The 20978-nt window shown below is 39.4% G+C and overlaps 1 protein-coding gene across 1 annotated transcript; it reads left to right on the top strand.

Annotated features, from left to right (window-relative positions):
* The first annotated feature begins 18171 nt into the window (after positions 1–18171).
* On the top strand, positions 18172–19155 carry LOC135696997 (uncharacterized). Its single transcript, XM_065216541.1, has 3 exons — positions 18172–18244; positions 18311–18479; positions 18960–19155. The coding sequence occupies exons 1-3, from the start codon at positions 18199–18201 to the stop codon at positions 19096–19098; spliced, it is 354 nt and encodes a 117-aa protein (XP_065072613.1). The 5' UTR covers positions 18172–18198; the 3' UTR covers positions 19099–19155.
* Positions 19156–20978: the final 1823 nt, after the last annotated feature.

Below are 20978 nucleotides of genomic sequence, written 5' to 3' on the forward strand. Positions count from 1 at the left end.
AAGCCGTTGGTCCCGGCCCATGTGTGTTGAATGGGTGCAATATTCTACGTAGGTGTGGAAGCTGCCTTTCTGCACATGCGATTGCCGTCAATGGATGACAGTCGATGTCTGTCGGTGATTGGCACTAGATTGCGGATCAGAGACCGACGTTAAATAAAGGAATAAAGACTATTAAAGACTCAATATTGACTAAATATTGAGGGAAACTGGGACTACCCATTAAATGAGTAAAAACTTTACACATTTATGAGTATTTGTTACTCATAAATCAATACTTACTACTCATTTTTTGCAGTTGTAAAGTAATTACACTGGAGTCGATTTTTACGCGGGTGATACGTCCCGCGTAAAAAAAAACCGCGTAAAAAAAACCGCGTAAATTCCGGAATCCGCGTAAAAAAAACCGCGTAAATTCTGAAATCCGCGTAAAAAAAAACCGAGTAAAAAAAGACCGTGTAAGAAAAAACCGCGTAAAAAGCGATATACCGCGTAAATTCTGAAATCCGCGTAAAAAAAAACCAAAATCCGCGTAAAAAAAAACCGCGTAAATTCCGGAATCCGCGTAAAAAAAAAACCGCGTAAATTCCGAAATCCGCGTAAAAAAACCGCGTAAAAAAAAACCGTGTAAAAAAAACCGCGTAAAAAGCGACTCCAGTGTACTCATAAATGGGTAAACATTTTCTCATTTATTGGGTAGTCCTAGTTTCCCTCGAAAATGCTCACTTTGTAGTCATTATTGGGTATTTTGGGGTTACCGTTTGACATCTGGTTTGCCTGCTCAAGTAGATAGAATACTGATGTCTGTGTCAAACTAGTTCAGATGCACAAGGCAATTTGAATGGTTGTCTGATTCTTTGGTCAATCTTTATTTGTTCTTCTTCAAGGCTATTTTGTCTCTAATGCAACTTTACGGTTACCTACAACCTCACCTACAACTTTAATTTCGAAATGTATTTTGAGTCAGCAGTCATTTGTGATATGATATATGCCAATGTATAACAATTTTCTGCTAAACTGTAAAGTGCCGTTCTCGATCTAACGGTTCATACCTACAAGCGCTACATTTCACACAGCCGATAGAGATAACATTATAGGTGTTTGGAAGAACTGAATCCTTTCGTTCCCCTATGCACAGACTCTTTTTTCACCGCTTAGAGCAATGTGTGACGAGAAATTGACAATTTGTCGATTTTCTCAATATCGCAAAATTAAATTGTCCACCACATCTGTAGAATTTGAAGGAGGAAAGTATTACCCAATTGTACTGAATATTTCGGTTATCGAAATTGCCGATTGCCGGTATTGTCGATATTCGGAAATAAGTTCTGGCAACTCTGTTTAAAACGTTTAACATACGAGTTGGTTTGCCTAAAACTAACAAACATTATCATTTATTTATATTTTCCGTGTGAAAAGCTTTCCCGCAACCGCCAGGCGTCGCTACTGCTTGTGGAAGTAGGAAGAACTGGTTTTCTACACGAGATCCACTTCTTTTATTTGACTGTAGCCAAACCTGATTTCAGGTGGCATCGATTCAGACTCTAATAAAAATTTTTGACTATAAAAACATGTAGATTTGATTGCGAAAACGTTATCCAAAAATAATTTAAAATCCGGATCAATACGACCCGTTAACACCTTATTTGTAGCTGTAGTCTGTTTTGCTTCAGAAACGTCCAAATAAAAAGATTCAATTGAAGAAACATAATTAGGAAAAGATAAAAATATTCAGATCTCAAAATAGATGCTCATCGTAAAAATTTATTCCGTTTTGAAAGTTTATTTCGGATCATATTGACCCCAACACCTAACGAAGGTTAAGTACAGACGTCATAACCAGTGTTTCCAGTCACACTCAACTCTAAATGAAACACACCCTATTCATTGTATTGTGGTATTATTTTTATAATTAAATAAAAAGCTGATGAGAGCACAATACCTATCCGATAACTCTTGAACATGTTCTGGTGCCCCCAGACAATATGGTGACTCTCTCAGTCGATGTGATAAAAATTCAAGTCTATCATTTTATTTTATAGTCCCTTTAGCACCCTTGGGTCATTCGTGACTTGTCTGGGGATGATATTTGAACTCCTTAATATGGCGTGAGAGGTAAGGATGTTCACCACTACGTCGCCTCCTCATAATTCAAAACAATATAAAATTTCTCTTTGTGACTTTAAAATTTCTAGTGTCTGTGTGTAAGAATTAGTAGATCAATTTCAGAGATACAAGCGTTCTAAAAAAATAAAGCGTTCTAAGAAAGGTTGTTTACTTTTTTTCTTGCTATTTGGAACCCCTTTGTGTGCAGTCTAACAACAATTTATTTATAAGATACATGTATTTTCTTTTCAATTTCTACAAAGTTAATTCCAGACTTAAGGGGCTTAAACTTGCGAGTGTCACCTAGAGAGTCACTCGTCAATCGCATCACTTTTTGCTCAGGTGTTAAAAGTGGGACTTTATATTTCGTTTATCCACCAAAACCATGATGATTCATCCTATCGAGCTGGTATTCTTGCCAGAAAATCTATTCACAAAAAAATAGATACAGGTAGGTCACAATGACAATTGAGATATGAATAAGGACATACTGCATATCTCGGTTTGGATTACGATTATATGATAAAGAATTATCCAGTGGGTAACAAAAGCGGTGAGAAATCGATTCCGAATAAGCAGTTGACTTTTGACAGTGGAAGTGATACAATCCAAATTTGGTGAAAATGGAACTTAAATCCAGCTTAATTGTGATAGTGCTGTTGGTTGCAAGTAGGTGAAGCTTGGCGTTAAAACAATTCAGAAAAGATCATGCTGTTGGTAATTATGATTAACTGGTGACTTTTTTTCTTCCTGTTTTTCGTATGATTAGCTACCAACGCACAGCTGTTGTGCTATCATTGCAATGATTGTACAATGCAAGCCGTGGACGTACAACCCTGCGGAAATAATTATGCAACAATAGCTCCACCAGATGGTACCATGGCACCCCTACCGGATACCACAACCGTTATGCCAACCATAACGCCTGAAGTTCCTCCTACGGAATCAACCACAATACTACCACCGGTCACAACAAACCCAACCACTGACGGTCCGCCAACACCAACGCTCCCAACCACCATCAGCAGCACCAGTGCTACTTCGAATGATCTGGCAACGGTCCCGATTACTCCGTGGCTGCCGACTGAGCTAACGAACTCTCGGTTGGTGATTCCCTTGGAACCACCCAGCCCTCGTTACGTTTGCATAGCTATAACATCCATGGGTAATTTATATAGATTTACTAGTTTTCCTAATATAATTCTAATATGATTTCGCAGTGGCTGACCGGGAAGTCGTTCGCCGAGGGTGTGCCCAATTGTTACAAACTGTTCATGATACCTGTAACAGTGCATCGGGAGGCCAACATGCCAGCTGTTCTGTATGCATGACACATATGTGCAACCGTGCTTAGTGGAACGGAATGGAGGTATTGGGAGTTTCAGTGGAGTGAAGTTTTGTTCATGGGTACTTGAAAGGAGCTTATTTAATAATAGTGTGGGCAAGGTATGCATTATTTTGAAATAGACAGTTAGTACAGTGATGTGTAAATGATATGTGATAGAAATAAAATAGCTAAGCAACGTTGTTATAAGGATATTATCACAGAAAAACAGACATAGCACTCGCAAGTTGTTCATCGAACACGCATTTAACGGTCAATTTAAATGTTTTTTAGTTGGTAGGTAATGCCATCTGTTCAGGGTATATTCACACTATATTCAACAGATGGCGGTAATGTTTTAGCGACGATGTTTTATAGTGAAAATTATGTAATGCGTTATGTCTGTTTGTCTGTGACATTATCATTCAGAACTAACTTTCAGTCTTAAAAGCCCAAAATCGTTTTAACAACACACCTGTCGCAAGCTCTCAAACTCTTCGTTCAAAATTCGCTTGCGTTGGCTTAACTTTTACAGAAGGAAGACCAACCGTTCTGTTGTTCATGTTGAAATGTAGAAATTTTTAAGAAAATCAATTGAGTTTTCAACGTGATTCTAGTTATTGTATCATTTTTATGTGATATTAAGATTTAAAAAGCTATTGATGTTCAAAAAACTAATGCAATGCATAATTCCGTAACAACACTATATCATAGCTTTTTTTTTTATTCATTTTATTTATTTGTAAGGCTCAACTGTAGAAATCAACTCTACGGAGCCAATAGTCTAGGGAATAAGTTTACAATTCATTAGAATTAAAAGTTATTCGGATTCAGGGCCGGAGCGTGGAGAGTTGGGGCGTAAAGTTTTTCTCGGTGGTGAATTTTCACTGGCGTGCTTCTGTAGTTTTTGTTGTTCTTTGATCAGTTTGGTGTGTATTTTCACGTGCTCTGTCCAATTTCCAACTGTTTGTTTGTGTCGCTGCTGGTAGTGTAGGACCGTCTGTTTCTGCTGATTATTCTGCTGCCCTCCGTTATCCACTTCTAAGTCCATGGTCGTAGTTGGAGCTACAACTGCATCCTTTTCTTCTTCTGCTTCTTTTTCTTCTTCTAGCATCTCTATTTCGAGTTCTACTGTCTGCTTGTCCGAAGTACTCGTGCCTGCGAGAACGGCAGCAAATGTGTTGTTTTTTTCCCAGCACCTTCTTCTGTTTCTCCTGTCGATTTGTTCTTCCTCTTTCCGCATGCATTTTTTTGGTGCCCCTCCTGTCAACAAGCGAAACATTTAAGTTTGTTTCCATTATAAAAAATTCTCCCCCGTATATTGTGGAAGTACAACACCGATGGGATTTCATTTTCTACATCCATGTAGATTCCACGGACACCAGTAAATAAATCAAGCTGATATTCTGGGGGATACTACTTGATTAGTGGCAGCGACAGATCGTGATCGGATACCTCCGGCGGTAGGTCAAACACTCGTACAAATTGAATGTTACTACCGGCTACTGACATGTAGACATCCACTTTTTTTCCATTAGAATAATGGAACGGCAGCTTCTTTTCATTGAGCGCAAGGGCTTCTCTCATGCCCTCCTCAGAGTTGTATTTTATATAAACCATTCTCTCCTCTGCATTTTTGAAGGCTGTATCCATCGTTCCCTGGTTACCCGCAAGTCCTTTTACAAAGCGGACCATCTCAGCCAGTTTTGGCTGCGCAGCATTGTCCGGAAAAAGGAAACCAAGGGTGTTTGTAACCGAAATACCACTCGACATTTTTCTGTGCACGAATTATTACCACTAGCGCGAAACAACCAATCATAGCTTTGCAAGAGCAGATAGAGAAAGTCTATACCATTTAATTCCACTTAATTAAATTTGTATTCATCACAGAAACGCGCATTACATCTACAGGGGTTACTCAAAATAACTAGGATAGGTAAATTTTTGGTCAACTTTGGAGTGTTGAAACTTCGTCAAATATGATCCGATTTTAAATCTTCCAAGAACATTTGACTGGAAAACTAATATTGTTCTACGGTATAGCCATGAAAATAATCCTGGTCACTGGATACCGGAGATATTCCGGGTTTCCAGAGGACTTGTCTAACGCGCTAAATTTTTGGAAAAAAATTATATATGATCCTGGTTAAATATGTATATTTTTAGTAAATACAACGAAAGAAGAACCATTTCTTAAGCAAATTATATGCCAAGAACTAAAATCGGCCTATAATCAACCGAGATATGACAATTTCCCTGGAATCGGTTCTGGTGGAGGGTTCTGAATGCCGGGCAGATCATTTAATCACTCAAAACATGCCGTGCGACAGCTCTTTCTTCATGGTTTCTCGTCAATAGACTTTCGATAAAATTTAAATGCATCATTGACCACATTGGCCACTCTCGGAACATCCAGTATGCCCCCGGGGGAACCTGGAGCAGGGGACAATTGCATTTTTACACCAAAACATGCCGTACAACAGCTCATTCTTCATGGTTTTTCAAGAATAGCCTTTCCATAAACTTCAAATGAATCATTGACCACATTGGCCGCTCTTGCAATCACGGGATACCCCCGAGGGCCTTTAGCAGGGGTCAATTGCGTTTTTACACCAATACATGCCGTGCGACAGCTTTTCTGCAAGATTTTTCATGATTAGGCTTTTGATAAATCGGTAAAACCTTCCAAACATCATCTGAAGACTCTGAAAGACCTATCTAAACGCATGAGTAGCATAAAAAAACCGTATTAAAACTACAGTCAACTCTCCACAACTCGATGTCCACTAACTCGATATTGAGTTATAGAACCATAGTAAACATTAATTTCATGGCTACTGTAATAGCGGTTTTGTATGAGATTTTTATTCTATAGCTCGATGGTCCCTTGAATATCGAGCTGTAGAAAGGTCAATGTATTTCAAAAAAAAATACATCATAACGATGTTATCAAACCGAGTCAAAACATACTTGATTGATTATAAAAAAAAAATAAGCCACAAATAAAGGCTATAAAACGCGAAAAACGCCACAAAACGCTAAAATGGCTTAGAAACGTCAAAACACCAACAAAGCCTCACAATCGCTAAACAAGATTAAAACGACCGAGAATTGCATCATAAAAGCAAAATTGGTCAAAAAATCTTATTAACAGCCTGAAAATGCCAACTCCTATAATAATCATGACACGTTTAAATGGCCCTATAACACCCAAAAATGGTCTAAATAAGTCAAAATGGCCTAGACTTTCCAAACTGGCTGTATTATGCCAAAATGGCGGTTAAATTTATTGCCCCTGCTTAATTTTAAAATCAGATTTATTCTACATGCCAGTTAAAAAACCTATGTTCAACAATTTGAAATTTTGCGACCCACCTGAGGGTAGCCTGCGCCCCACTGATGGGTCGCAACCCATAGATTGAGAAACGCTGCTCTTATGCTTTTGGCAACAAAATGATCCTTAATTTCGTCAGCCAATTCGGAGAGATTCTGAAGTTTCCGGTTTTCACTACATGTATGACGTTTCCCGGGAGAAACCTGCGTCAGGCATGATTTGCAAATTCCTACAAACCCGCACAACTCGACAGTCAAAATGCACACTACCAGAAAGTCATGTAAATGTCCGTGTCCTGAGTCCGACACATGCAAGCGGCCCAAATGTCATAAGAATTAGTTGAAAGAAACGAGGAAATAAATTCAATCAATCGTACTTTTCGTAGATTTACGTATGTTTCGTTTTGGGAACAGTTAATTTTACATTGTTTACGTTCCATGATAAACGTCAAAGATGGATTACGTCTCGTGTAAAAATAGTTATTATTAAGTGTGTGGTTTGAACTTCTTGTTAACATCTTTCTTTTGGATATTTGTGAACCTCAATTTTCATAAACTGATTGTTTATACCGGTAAACGGCGATGTAACATGCGTGAGCTGTAATCACGCTATTTTTTAGGTGGCGAACTCTCATTTTTTACGCCCTTCCACCCTGTTCATGCCGTTGATCACATTTCATAAGGCAAGCGTAAAAGAGACAGAAATTCTCTCTATTATGCCTGTTTTCTAAGACATGGAGTGGAAGTTGTTCCACCAACGACCCGATGAGACAGCTTATAGAAGAAGTTTTTCCTTGATTTCGTTGAACTTCGGTGAAATTCTTCAAACTTTGATCTTAGAACTTATTTGAAGTTTGTCATTTTTTCCTGGATTTAACTGATTTTTTTTTTAAAGTTCACAGTACTTTCTAATGTTAGTAAATTTTCCCTGTAATTCACAGAACATCCTAAAGTTTGCAAAAAATCCCTTTTTTGGTTTTTTTTTTTTTTGTTTTTTCCGTCGATCTTGTTTTCCGTGCTGAGCACCAATGCTACCGACGTGCCAGGAAGGCAGCTCCCACACCTGGACCCTACCTATCGACCCATCAACTCATGAACCGGGGACCAACGGCTTTACTTCCCATCCGAAGGAAGGCGTGATCAGAGATGTTATGCCTCAGAACATCCCGGCGGCGCCGACTGGGATTGAACCCAGGCCTGCTGGGGTGAGAGGTAATCACGCTTACCACTACACCACCGGCGCCGTTGCAAAAAATCCCTGGTGTTTGAAGAACTTTTTGCAGAGCATCATTAAAATTCATATAATGTTGCTATAGCACTCTAAACTCTTTTATTTTCGTAAAACATACCAGGAGGACATTGAACTCGCCGGAAGCTCACAAAGCGTCCCTGAAATTCAACACATCTTTAAAGTTTGAAAATTTTTCCTGAAAATTGTATAACTTCCCTGAAGTTCAATGAGCTTTTCTGAAAGTTGCTCTGATTTTTTGGAGGAGCGTCTTTAAAGTTTTCATAACTTTCCTAAAATTCATTACAATTCCCTATAGTTCGCGGAGTTTCCTAGAAAGTCCCTGAACCTTCCTGAAAGTTTCCTTAGACAAAATATGGGAACTGCAAAAAGCTCTAGCAATTCTGTAATAATTCAAGATGAGGGCTACATAAACTTACTGGGCAAGAGTAGCTAACCTCGTGTGGGTTTCATTCCTGTATTTATGTATTTTTTTTATTTTTTTTTATTTTATTACACCATCTTCGACTTAGTCGTACAGACTGAATAACTTATAATTAAACATAAACCTTATCTTTAATCCTATTACTAAACACATTTTTAGACAAATTCAAATCGAACTCATCGCTAACGTCATTGAATGCTCGAAGACACGAGTCGAATGGATTATTATGGCCGTAGTTTGTCCTATGATAAGGAACCGCTAGGAGTGGCGAGTGGCGGAAGCGTCTGGGTGGAGCATTCAGTGGAATCTGTTCGAGAAGTGCAGGACAATCGATGGATCCTTTGATGAGGTCAAAAACAAACAAGCGTTGCATGTTGACTCACCTGGCAGAAAGAGGTTTGAGTTTAATCAGCTGGCATCGATCGACATAGGAAGGAAGATTTTCTGGATCGTTCCAAGGAAGTTGACGAAGAGTGAATCTTATGAACCTTTTCTGCACACGTTCGATCGTCAGAATCTGTGTTACGTAATAAGGCGCCCAAACTGGTGCAGCTTACTCCAGGATACTGCGCACCAACGAACAGTAGAGTGTTTTTAGAGCATATACATCGGTGAAGTCAGAAACGTGTCGACGGATGAATCCTAATACTGAAAAAGCTTTGGCTGATATAATCCCTACATGATCGTTAAACCTCAGCTTTGAATCGATGGTGATCGCAGATCGAATTTACCCGTTCGTGTGTCTCTGCGTCCATATAGTACTGATGGTGAGTTTGACCGATACAGCGAGTGAAAGATATTATCTTGCACTTCTTGCTGTTAACGCGCATGCCGTTGTCACCGCACCAGATAAACATGACGTTTATATCCTCCTGCAAAGCGTCACAGTCTAAAGACGAGGCAATGATGCTATACACTTTGAGATCATCGGCAAAGGAAAGTTTGAATGATAAAAGTAATATGCACAGGTCGTTAATAAAAATGTTGAAGATTAGAGGACCGAGAACGCTACCTTGCGGTACACCAGACATGATGTTGAATGAATGGGATCGTCCAGAGTTAACAACCACATAAGCATTTCGATTCGATAAGTACGACAAAAGCCACTCTGTTATCCAATCGGGGAATCCTATGTGCCTCATTTTATCAGTGACTAGAATGTGCGGTACAGTATCGAACGCTTTAGCAAAATCAATATACACCGCGTCTACTTGCCTTCTTTGTTCAATTTCACGAGACAGTTTGGTGACGTAACACATCAGCTTTGTTGTTGTAGACCGATGTTTCATGAACCCGTGCTGGCTCTCCGAGATAATCGAGGAAGAGGCATTATACAAGACCTTGTGGACCAACTTTTCCAAAACCTTGCTTAGGCAGCAAAGTTTAGACACCCCACGATAATTATCCACGCGATTACAGCTGCCAGATTTATGGATTGGTACTATCGATGCCGTTTTCCACGCAGTTGGAAAAGTCCTGTCCTGCAGCGAACGGTTGAACGGTGTGGACGAACATTTTTTTCAATAACAGTGGAGGAATGCCGTCGTTTCAACATCTTCAAGAGTTTTGAATTTCCTCTGAAGAAAACTGGAGAACAGGAAGCGTGATGTTATGTGTAGTCATATGGGCAAAGCTGCCATGTCGAAGTACAGGTGACACATTAGTGAACACACTCTCGAAGAACGTCGCAAACAGGTCAGCAGCTTCAGCGTTGGTGCAAGCATGAGTTCCGTCGTAATGAACGTTACATGGAATCCGGGTGGAAGATTTCTGTTTCCTAACAAAATCCCAGAAAGAAACAGGGTTTTGTTTCAAACAAGATTCAATTCCCGATACATAGTTTCTATACGACGAGAAAAGAAGTTCCTTGTACGACGTTTTCACTTCGCGGAGGTTAACTTTGTCGCTATCAGTCCTTGTTAAGAAGAACCGTTTGCGTGATTTCCTGAGATTATTCCGGAGATGTCCCAGCTCGGTAGTCCACCATGGTTTGCTAAAAACTGAGGTAATGGGTCGCCTTTTCCGAGGTACATGCTCGATAAAAATTTCGTACAGCTTTTCATAAAAAACTGCAATGAGAGGATTAGGGGCTTCCATGAGGCTTGCAGGTATGCATCCCAGTGGTCTGATGAGTGATGATGCAGGAAAATGTGATGAAGGAATTTGGCTGGAAACGTAGCGAGTATCAGGTACATAATGGCAAACAGAGAGTATTGTGGGTATTATCGGTTAAACGTTTTTCAAACAAATTGGTCATGGTAGCCAGAATTTATTTTCGATTTCACCGTTGAGTCAAACATCTCTATTTATTTTTAAAAATCCAAGCAAATTTTCCACCCCTCAGCATTGCAAACGCCAGCTTCGCTATCTACTGAGTACGATATTGAGCTCCGATAAAAATCTTTCGACGATCGTCGCTACTAAAGCGGCGTAATTTTTTTTACGAAGTCGCTTTTCCGAAGCACAACAAGCGAATTCTCTATTTTCTTTGTGAGATTTTTTTAATTTTTCCAGATTTTCTACACGACACATCTACAAAAAAATCAACACAAAAATCAATGCCTACTATGATGACGTGGCTGTCTTGGATTGTCCTGCTCGTTTCTTTCTCTTTTACTCTTATGAGGGAAGAGAAATTAAACAAGAAGTTGTTCTAGCAACAAATATTAATTGATTTTGTGCAAAGTCGTCATAATCAATACGGATCTTACTTGCGAGTCAAAGAGAACTCTTTAATGCCATTTGGATTAATTCAATCAACTTTTGAGCCTTGCTTGACTGCATTTGTTCAATTCGTAATAGTTTGGTATCGGCAATAGTTCATATACGCCTTCATAATCGGCGTTGCAAAGTTCAAAACACTCTTTCTCAAAAAAAAAACCCAAGATGAAATATTTTAAAACCATCACAGATTTGTTTGTTAGGATCAGTACTAACATCCTGTGAAGCAAAAACTGAGGTACATGAATGCTGCAAAAAAGTGCCTTCAGATATAGTGTGCGGTAGCATAAACCATTCTCTTGTCGCGATTGAGGTGACCTCTTCTTGTGGAGATCTCGATCCATCGTACCGTTTGAGTCTACTGATTTGTTCTGAAATTAATTGTTTGGTTCTGATTGTACAAACCCGCCCTGAGGTCGGGTTTCTAGCCGGGCAAACAGACTCGACGAACGGTCCTCCCCAGAGGTGGCACTTGAACCGTCCATTTATCGAGCCAGGGAACGTTCAGGAGACGATAAACCGATAGCCGCATTTTGCGCGGTACAAGGTGTATGCAGCTGTTCAACCATTGTGTTCTGAATTCCAACACAGATTTTTAAAGAAGCGTTCAAACGTCACAAACCTGATGGCATATATCAGCACTGTCACTAAGGACATTGTAGGTGAAAAACATTCGGGATGTTTTGGAATTTTTATTAGCAGAATTAGATCAATTACAAACCATTTCCCGGTTATTTCCTAGTATTCCCGGCTGTTTTCGATTCCGATCTAATTGCCTGTTCTCCCGGTTTTCCCGGTTCAGTAGCCACTCTGTAAATACTGCTTAAGCCCGCCTCAATATTTAGTGCAAACTTATCATATAATTTCCAGAAATCTAGACTGAAAATCCAATCAAAATGGATTTTATTTTTTTATTTTGTTGATATCATAGGCTAAGAGTCTTATGACTCGTGCGACCCGTTTAATTATTTCTTATGATGGCGCAGATAATCTGCTAGATTTACGACCCCACTGATAACACGTTGTGCGGTTTACAATTCTACAAAATCTGGTGACATTGTTGTCGCTTGTTAAATTAACTAAAGGGTGCTGTTTCCCCGGTTTTAAAGCATCCCGGGATTCAGGATTTTTTTTTTCAAAATCCCGGGATTTACCGCGATCCCGGGAAAAATTTCAAGACGCTTAAAACTAACTGCATTCACATATATTAATGCTTTTATTCAATTTCAATGAATATCAATACAAAAGAGATGTAAATATTTAGGATTTAACAGTCATTTCTTTAAAACAAGATTTTTGAACTTGATTCATTCGTTTATCGTAGAGTCACAGACAAACAGACGTAACACCTCATTGTGTATCTTCGTTCACGCATTTAACGTTTGATTTGATTATCAGTTCCGCGAACTACTCGTCGCAGCGCTGGCATCGGATCATTTTGACGTTTCTATGCATTCTATATAACTTTTATGCAATATTGTTTGCGAGTTAGCGAGCAAGCTTGTTTTCCGCGAGAAGGCCGAGAGATGTCGTTACTGAGGTGTTTTCAAGAAAAACTTTTTCAAAGCTACAAATGACACGAAGACTTCTTCCTTTAGCAGAAATGCCTGTGTCATCGGCGAACAAAGATTTGTGGTAACCCTGAAGCAAATCAGGGAAGTCAGAAATGAAAATATTATAAAATATAGGCCCAAGAATGCTACCCTGAGGAACTTCTGCTCTAACAGGTAGTCGTTTAGATTTGGAATTTTGATAATTTACCAGCAGAAAATTAAACTTTTTCAATTTAGCAATCAAACCTTCATGCCAAACACTATCGAATGCTTTTTCAATGCCTAGAAGAGCAACTCCAGTTGAGTAGGCTTCAGATTTGTTTGAACGAATTAAATTGGTAACTCTTAAGAGATGCTCATGGCCCGAAACTGTTACTCATTGAAGGAAGCAAACTTATTGGACGGTAGCTAGAAGCTTCAGCTGGATTTTTATCCGGCTTCAAAATTGGAACAACTTTTGCTTTTTTCTATTTATCAGGAAAGTATCTTCTTCTTCTTCTTCTTCTTCTTCTTCTTCTTCTTCTTCTTCTTCTTCTTCTTCTTCTTCTTCTTCTTCGCATTTCAAGCTTATTGTATATCGCATATTAGCTTATTGCGTGCTCTCAACTTAGTGTTCTAGATGCACTTCCACAGTTATTAATTGAAAGCTTTCGATGCCATTCTGTACCATTTTTGCATTGAAATGATTGTGTGGCAAGCAAGTCCAATCATACTTCTATGCCCAGGGAAGTCGAGAAATTTTCCAACCCGAAAAATTACTAGACCGGACCGGGAATCGAACCCAGCCACCTCCAGCATGGTCTTGCTTTGTAGCTGCGCCTTTACCGACTGAGCTAAGGTAAGCCCCTTATCAGGAAAGTAGGCCATATGGAAACATCTGCTCAATATATAATTTTACCAAGAAATACAAGGTACTATCTGGGAGTTTTTTTTAATGAGTACATAGTATATTTCATCATAACCTGGGCTTTCATATTTTGAAACTTTTTAGCTATAGACCTTAATTCGTCTAAATCAGTCCCCCAGGAATTGTCAAAAATATTTTTCCGAGTGAAAATATTCAGATAATCCCAAACAACCTGACTCTCAAAAGGACTAGTAAGACCCAAACTGAAATTATGGGAACTCTCGAATTGCTTAGCAAATTTCTACACTTTTTCCGAATTTGTGTTCAACATTTTACCACCTTATTTAAGCGCTGGAATAGGTTTTTGAGGTTTTTTTTTCAATTATGTTGTGAGTTTACCAAAGGGTTTGGAACTCGGGTCTAATTTAGAAACATTGTTTTCAAAAATTGCGTTCCATAGGGCAGAGAATTGCTTTTTAATTTGTTTTTGCAAATCCCGCCAAATAACTTTCATGGCAGGATCGGGTTTTTCTTTGATATTGTCTCCTACGGACATTTTTAAGACGAATCAAGAGCTGAAGATCGTCGTCTATTATAATTGAATCGAATTTAACCTCGCATTTTGGAACTGAGGCAGCTCTTGCTTCAACTATAGAAGTAGTCAGAGATTCAAGAGCATAAGTAATTTCATCTTTATTTGGATCGAAGTTATATTCCATAAATGTTCGATATTGCTCCCAATCAGCTCTATGGTAATTGAAAGTTGAGCTGTTGGGATTAGAAAATATTTCTTGGGATATTTCAAAAGTTACTGGAAGGTGATCAGAACCTAAGTCAGCATGGGTAACCAGTTGGCTAGAAAGTTGACATGAATCAGTTAAGACCAAATCAATAGTTGAAGGATTTCTTGCTGAAGAATAGCATGTTGGGCTGTTTGGATATTGAATAGTGTAATAACCTGCAGAACAATCATTAAACAGAATATTACCATTGGAATTGCTTTGAGCATTGTTCCATGAGCGGTGTTTTGCATTAAAATCACCAATAATGAAGAAATTAGACCTATGACAGGTATGTTTCTGAAGGTCACCCTTGAGAAAATTCTTTTGCTGGCCTACGCATTGGAATGGCAAAAAGGCAGCTCGTAAGCTGTCCAAATTTTGTTTCAACAGAAACTCACAAAGTTTCAAAAACTTTGGTTTCAAATGAAGATTTGATTCGTTTATGAACCACCACAAGGTCCACCAAGACGATCATTTCGATAAATGAGATAATTTGTGGTCAGGTTTAAGGAACGTCCCTAGTAGCACGCTTGTCACAACTCGGTTGAAGCAACTTCTATACAACTTAAATCAGTCATAAACAAGTTGCTGCAACTTATTGTGATGGAAATGTGCTACTCGGGGTTTCAGTTATAACGGCAAAATGCACTTTATGAACTCTCAAAAAGTTAAATACCTCGTCTTCATTATCTTTAAGAGATCGAGCATTCCAATTCAAAACATTTAATGATTTAAAATCCAATACTGAATTTCAAAATCATGACGATTTTGTTCGCAAATTTTACTCCAGTTTAAATAGCATCAAACATGGAGTTAGTTTTTAGCATATCAGTAATCATGTCAGATAGTTTTTCTAGAATTTTTCCTGGATAATGGATCATTCTCATCATCCTTGAGCAAATCCAATTGATTGGTCAAATTAATTTCATCTGAAGGGGGATCAAGAGATTGCTCTTTTCTTTTGCGCTTAGGCGCCATGGCAGCAGTGAAACGTTTATCCAAGTCGATTTCCAAGCAGGATTACCTCGGGTAGGGTCCAAACAGTGATCTAAGAGGAATAAGAGTCAAATAAGTTAGAACATTTACAGGTTTATTGAGCACTGAAAAGTGCTGTTTGAATTTGTTGTAGCTTTAGATAGTAGTAACACTTCCTTCAGCAAAAAGCAAATAGATCCGCATGGCAAGAGAGTACGATGCGAACTGATTACTCCATCGTTGATATCTTACTAGTCTCGACATGCTGTGTTGGATAATGCCCTTTGGGAGATTGATGTGGTTCTTGTCTATTCATTTTGACAGCTATTGTGTCGTTTTTGTTGATCGTAAGTTAATGAGAAAAGCCGCTGATAGTTTTCTTAGACGAACTTGAACAATTGGTTGAGTTAAGTATCAGATAGCTCAGAAGACGAACTTGATGTACAGTTGTAATCAGGGCTCTACATTTCCGAAGCTCTAACACGAACTCGAGTTTGTTTTCTTTCATGCAACGTGTTTAACGCAGCATTTCAATAACACTTAGGTAGCCTATCAGCGTGAAACGAAAATCTCGTCTTTGTTTTGCTCACCCCTTTCAATGAAAGTAACCTCGATTTTCGAGTCGAAACGAGACCTCAATTTGGTTTTCAATTCCTTTCACCCACACTCTGTCACCTGATCTTTCAAATTATTGAATGTGTTATGTCCCGTTTCTTAAAAAAAAAACGATAAATAGGTGGATGGAAAACATATTGCGTTTAATCTTCTAGCGTTTCCATGTGAGAATGGCTTTAAACATATATTTTCTTTTTCCGTCATATACCTACGGCATGAAAACTCGGTTGATGTGTTTTGCGAAAGACGAACAGATTATAGTCGAGCGCTCTTTCACTCGTCAGCATCACCGAAGCACGAATGAAGCGACGGGAGGAAGAGAAATAAATAATTGATTTTTTTAGACGCCCATTGAGGTGCTAGAATGATGCGAAGCTGTTCGACTTCAAAAGAAAAGAAAGCTAGTACACGGGAACAAATCGGCTTCCATTATCATGAATAACAAATCATGAAATGAAAAAAACTTGCCATCCCATGAAATCATGACAATTATTCATGATTTCGTGTTGGAAATTCATAATTTCATAATGCAGCGGAATCATGACCGCTACCAAACGTTACACGTACCTGGCATACCGAGTTCATAAAACGCACTACATAGTTATTTCTTATACGCCTTTTGTCTTCCATCTTAAACAAGTACTGACAGTCTAGTGGTTAAAGCAGTGCTGTAAATTTTCATATCATTTGATTGAAGATGAACCACTACAACCATTCAATCAATTCTGTGTAAACGAATTCTCACATGACCATACTTTGAAGAGCCCCTTTCTCATTCGAAGCTCATTGTCACTGTCAATTGAGTCACTCAGTATCATTTGATATACGACAGTGGAGTATGGAAGAAATTTAGGAAAATGGTCCCGAACAGACATGTCGACCCGATGTCGGATCAATGTAAGGCTAATTTAAGGTCGATGTCGACCCAATGTCGTGTTAATGTCGGGTCAATTTCGGAGTTTATGTCGGGTCAATGTCGGGTCAACATCGGGTTGGGGTTTAATAGAAGTCAGATTGGTGTCGGGTTGGCTTAGCTTTTTCGCCGGAATGTCGACCAGACCTCCGTTTGTGTGTAGGTTACACTCAATCGAATGATATATAACGTTTCTCAAATGAGAATGATCCATGCCTTCGTCAGCACTGGGTTAAAGTATGGGTTTAATGATCGCAAGGTTCTGTTCAGTCTGTTCAGATGCTTTATTTTTATTTTTAAATGTTCTGGTTAAAAGCTAAAAGTCCAATTCATGGATTGAGCTCATGATTTCAACTCGGATGATTCATGATTTTCAGAATCTACGGGAGGCTGCGTTACGCAAAAATAGCTCATGATTCTCGCGTAACATTTGAAAAGGGCCTCTCCTCGTTGATCGATTCTCTTCATCGACTTTCTCTTTGGTTTACCACGGCAACATAAACGAATTTCTCTCTAAGCTCGCAGCACAGTTCGACAGAAGATGATATTAGCTTGCACCTGAAACAACATACTCAATGAGAAATGCATTTACAGTCGGATTATTCACGAAAGAGAAAATCGAGGAACAGAATCGATCAACAATGATAGGCCCTTTTCGGGTGTTTCGCGTTATATTATCATGCATATTATTCATGTATTTTCATAACATGAAAATACGCTATGTTCATGAAATCATGAGTAATTTTTCTCATTTCGGAGATTGGATTTGTTTCCGTGTAGTCTCTACGTCGCATCGAATTTTTCTATTGAAGCTGATATTGTGACGTCCTGGTTGCATTAAAAAAAAATATCGTAAGTGATACCGATTTCATAATACGCCTTCCGTAAATTTTGCTGTAATCGCCACATGGTCATCCACATTCCAGAGTACTAATAAGCTGGTTTACATAGTTGTTATGTGGGGAATTACATTTTCCCCAATCATAACCCACCGCGCACGTCTGCATTCCAAACTGACATTGATCAAGCATCAATGAAGTAATCTGTATTGTGCAGAATCATTGTACATGTACCAATACTATAGTCACAAGTGAAGATGTTGCAGTATCAGATAAACGAACCGAGTTTCTACTGAGTAACCAATTTCGGCTGTCTATGCACGCTCAGACGATTGGTCGGTTTGCGAGAAGTCAGCAGATTTTCTGATAAGATGATGTGCCAAAGTCAGTGAATAAAACCGGACCGCCCGATCAATTTGCCATCAGTCCAAGCAGAAACGGCGCAAACGTTAATACACTAACTGTCCAGGAAATTTGGAAAAGAATATTATAAAGGAAAGTTGCCGAGAAGTGAATCGGTATGAGACTTGCTACTACTACACTTGTCATTGCTGTACTAGCAACAGGTAAATGGTCAAATTGATCCTGGTAAAGCATGGAATTTGTGATACATAACTTCGTACAATTTTCAGCAATTCACGCCCAGCTGCTTTGCTACCAATGCGATGATTGTTCCTCGTCTAAGCCGATAGTTCATCCCTGCGGATTCGTCGGACCGGAAAAAGCCTATACGTTGTATCCACCGCTCTTGACGCCTCCGACAGGGTTCCCACAGTATCCACTAAACCCATGGGATCCTCAGTATCCTCAATATCCTCAGTATCCTCAATATCCTCAGTATCCTCAGTATCCTCAGTATCCCCCAGATGGAAACCAGGGATATCCCCACCTAACACCTCCGGTCTGGCCCAACACGATTCCTCCATGGTTAAATGATGGGGTCACTTCGAATCCTGGAGGTGGCTTAGAGACCACATATTGGCCCGGTATGGGTTGGAATGCTGCAACTCACTTGAATCCTGCTGTAGGAGGTGGTGTCATGACCACATTGTGGCCCCCTAGACAGGTACACTTGGAGGACTCAGAGGCACCAGCCACGGATACGGATCGTGGTTATGCCTGTGTGATGACGAAATCTACCGGTAAGCAAGGGGCTAATATCCAGTTATTATGTCACGCTAAATTGAGGAAACATTAACCCGCCTCCCCCCTTAGAGCGTGACAACGCTAGTTCCATTTTTAATTTTGATCAATTAAATTAACGACAAACATCTCAAATTCAGTGAACGATCGTCAACTCGTGCGCCGTGGATGCACCCGTCTAGGTCCGAGCCCAGAAGAAACCTGCAACGGTGTTGTTGGAAGTTCTGATGATCACTGTGAGCTTTGCACGTCTCATCTCTGCAATACTGGAACATAACCGGCTGGAACTCACCGGGTGGAGTCTCATTGATATTAATATTTTTATTATTATTATTTAACTTACTATACTAAATCATGCCTAAGTATTTAATCTATACCACCTATGAAGTAATCTTGACAAATTCCCGCAATAATTTACTGTGGCAGATAAAGTCTACATTGATTCGGTCAAGTATGCCCACTAAGAGTGCAATAAAAAAAAATCGAAGCTTATCAAAGTATATAATCATTTGCTCAGTTGTTCGACTCAATTGGATTCATCGATAGGAACATGAATCATGAATTAAAATCACTATCAGCATGAGCATTAATCTTTGCTTAAATCAAATCAGGAATTATGTTAGGCTTCATAAGCTTTTGGAATGCCGAAGAGGTGAATGCTCCCCTGAGAAGACTCGCCCGTTATCGATATATCAAAAATTACAACGATTAAAATTGCCTAGTAGTTCTTCAACCAACATTCGATAGTTGAGTTGATATTGAGCTGTTAAGCTGTAGTTGTCCATGCAAAACAGCTCACTTGATCATTTCCAAATATCTACCATTGCATTTGTTTTTTAAGTCCATTTATTTGTCACGACTTAATTGCGTTAGCTTTGCGGAGCCTAACTAATCATTGACTAAAGTTAGTGGAACAGGGACCGAATTCTTGCTACGTACTCGAGGTTAAGGACTACCATTTTTAAACAGGCTGGACGTGGGCTAGGGACCATTAAATTACAAGACTTGTTTGACACAATTTTCTGACGGTTAACTGGCTTATAGCAGGGTCGTTATCGAATACGCAAACTCTCTATTATAAATTGTCATGCAGAACTAAAGTGAGCATAAGCATGCTCAGCATGCTTGAGCGGCTTTTAATAGTACCTCCGGTTGCCAAAGTAGTTTTTTTAGCGTAACCCTGTTAATCAGACATTTTTTGTACAAGTTTCGTCATTATTTTGTTTATGCAGCAAAAAAGGAGAGATATTAATGTCATCGTGCACACATTTTTGGAAAGCCAAACGTTATCAGCGTCGCAGATAATCAAGATTGACGGCCGACAGACGTCAAACCAAACTTTTATCTTGCTCTGCACCGAGGCGCTTTCGCTGAAAATCTTGTATTTGTGTTTTGGGAAAAATTTGCCAGCAATCACACGTAGACAACATAAAGGGTGATACGGTCAAAATTTGGTCAAGGGAAAACGCGTGTAAATCGGTGAAATCGTTTATTTAAAAAATCAAATTAAATTTCTTTTTCAAGTTCAATTAGTATAAAATTCAGGAAAAATATTCAGTTAGGCTTCCGCTTTTCCAAATCCGAATTGCCGGGCCTTACGCTTGACCCCTGCCATCAGATTTTGTACAGCCACCTTGTCCACCTTCTTCGCCGCAGAAAGCCAGTTTGCCTTGAACTGCTGTTCGCCCTTAGCAGTTTTTTTGGTCTTCTTTAGGTTCCGCTTGACAATAGCCCAGTATTTCTCAATTGGGCGGAGCTCTGGCGTGTTGGGAGGGTTCTTGTCCTTGGGAACCACCTGCACGTTGTTGGCGGCGTACCACTCCATGGCCTTTTTACCGTAATGGCAAGATGCCAAATCCGGCCAAAACAGTACGGAACAACCATGTTTCTTCAGGAAAGGCAGCAGACGTTTATTCAAACACTCTTTCACGTAAATTTCTTGGTTGACAGTCCCGGAAGCTATGAAAATGCTGCTTTTCAAGCCACAGGTACAGATGGCTTGCCAAACCAGATATTTCTTTGCGAACTTTGACAGTTTCATGTGCTTGAAAACATCTGCTACCTTTCCCCGTCCTTTTGCCGTATAAAACTCCTGTCCCGGAAGCTGCTTGTAGTCGGCTTTGACGTAGGTTTCGTCGTCCATTACCACGCAGTCAA

The sequence above is a fragment of the Ochlerotatus camptorhynchus genome, unplaced genomic scaffold, assembly GCF_037179485.1.
Source record: "Ochlerotatus camptorhynchus isolate MF236.1 unplaced genomic scaffold, CSIRO-AGI_Acam_v1.1 ptg000064l, whole genome shotgun sequence".
In the NCBI taxonomy this organism is placed as follows: Eukaryota; Metazoa; Arthropoda; class Insecta; order Diptera; family Culicidae; genus Ochlerotatus; species Ochlerotatus camptorhynchus.

Excerpts from the sequence above, each read along its gene's own strand:
- LOC135696997 (XM_065216541.1), top strand. The coding sequence starts at position 18,199 with ATGAGACTTGCTACTACTACACTTGTCATTGCTGTACTAGCAACAG. Across the intron at positions 18,245-18,310 it reads CATTGCTGTACTAGCAACAG|CAATTCACGCCCAGCTGCTT; the intron begins GTAAATGGTCAA and ends TACAATTTTCAG. Across the intron at positions 18,480-18,959 it reads CTAAACCCATGGGATCCTCA|AGTGAACGATCGTCAACTCG; the intron begins GTATCCTCAATA and ends CATCTCAAATTC.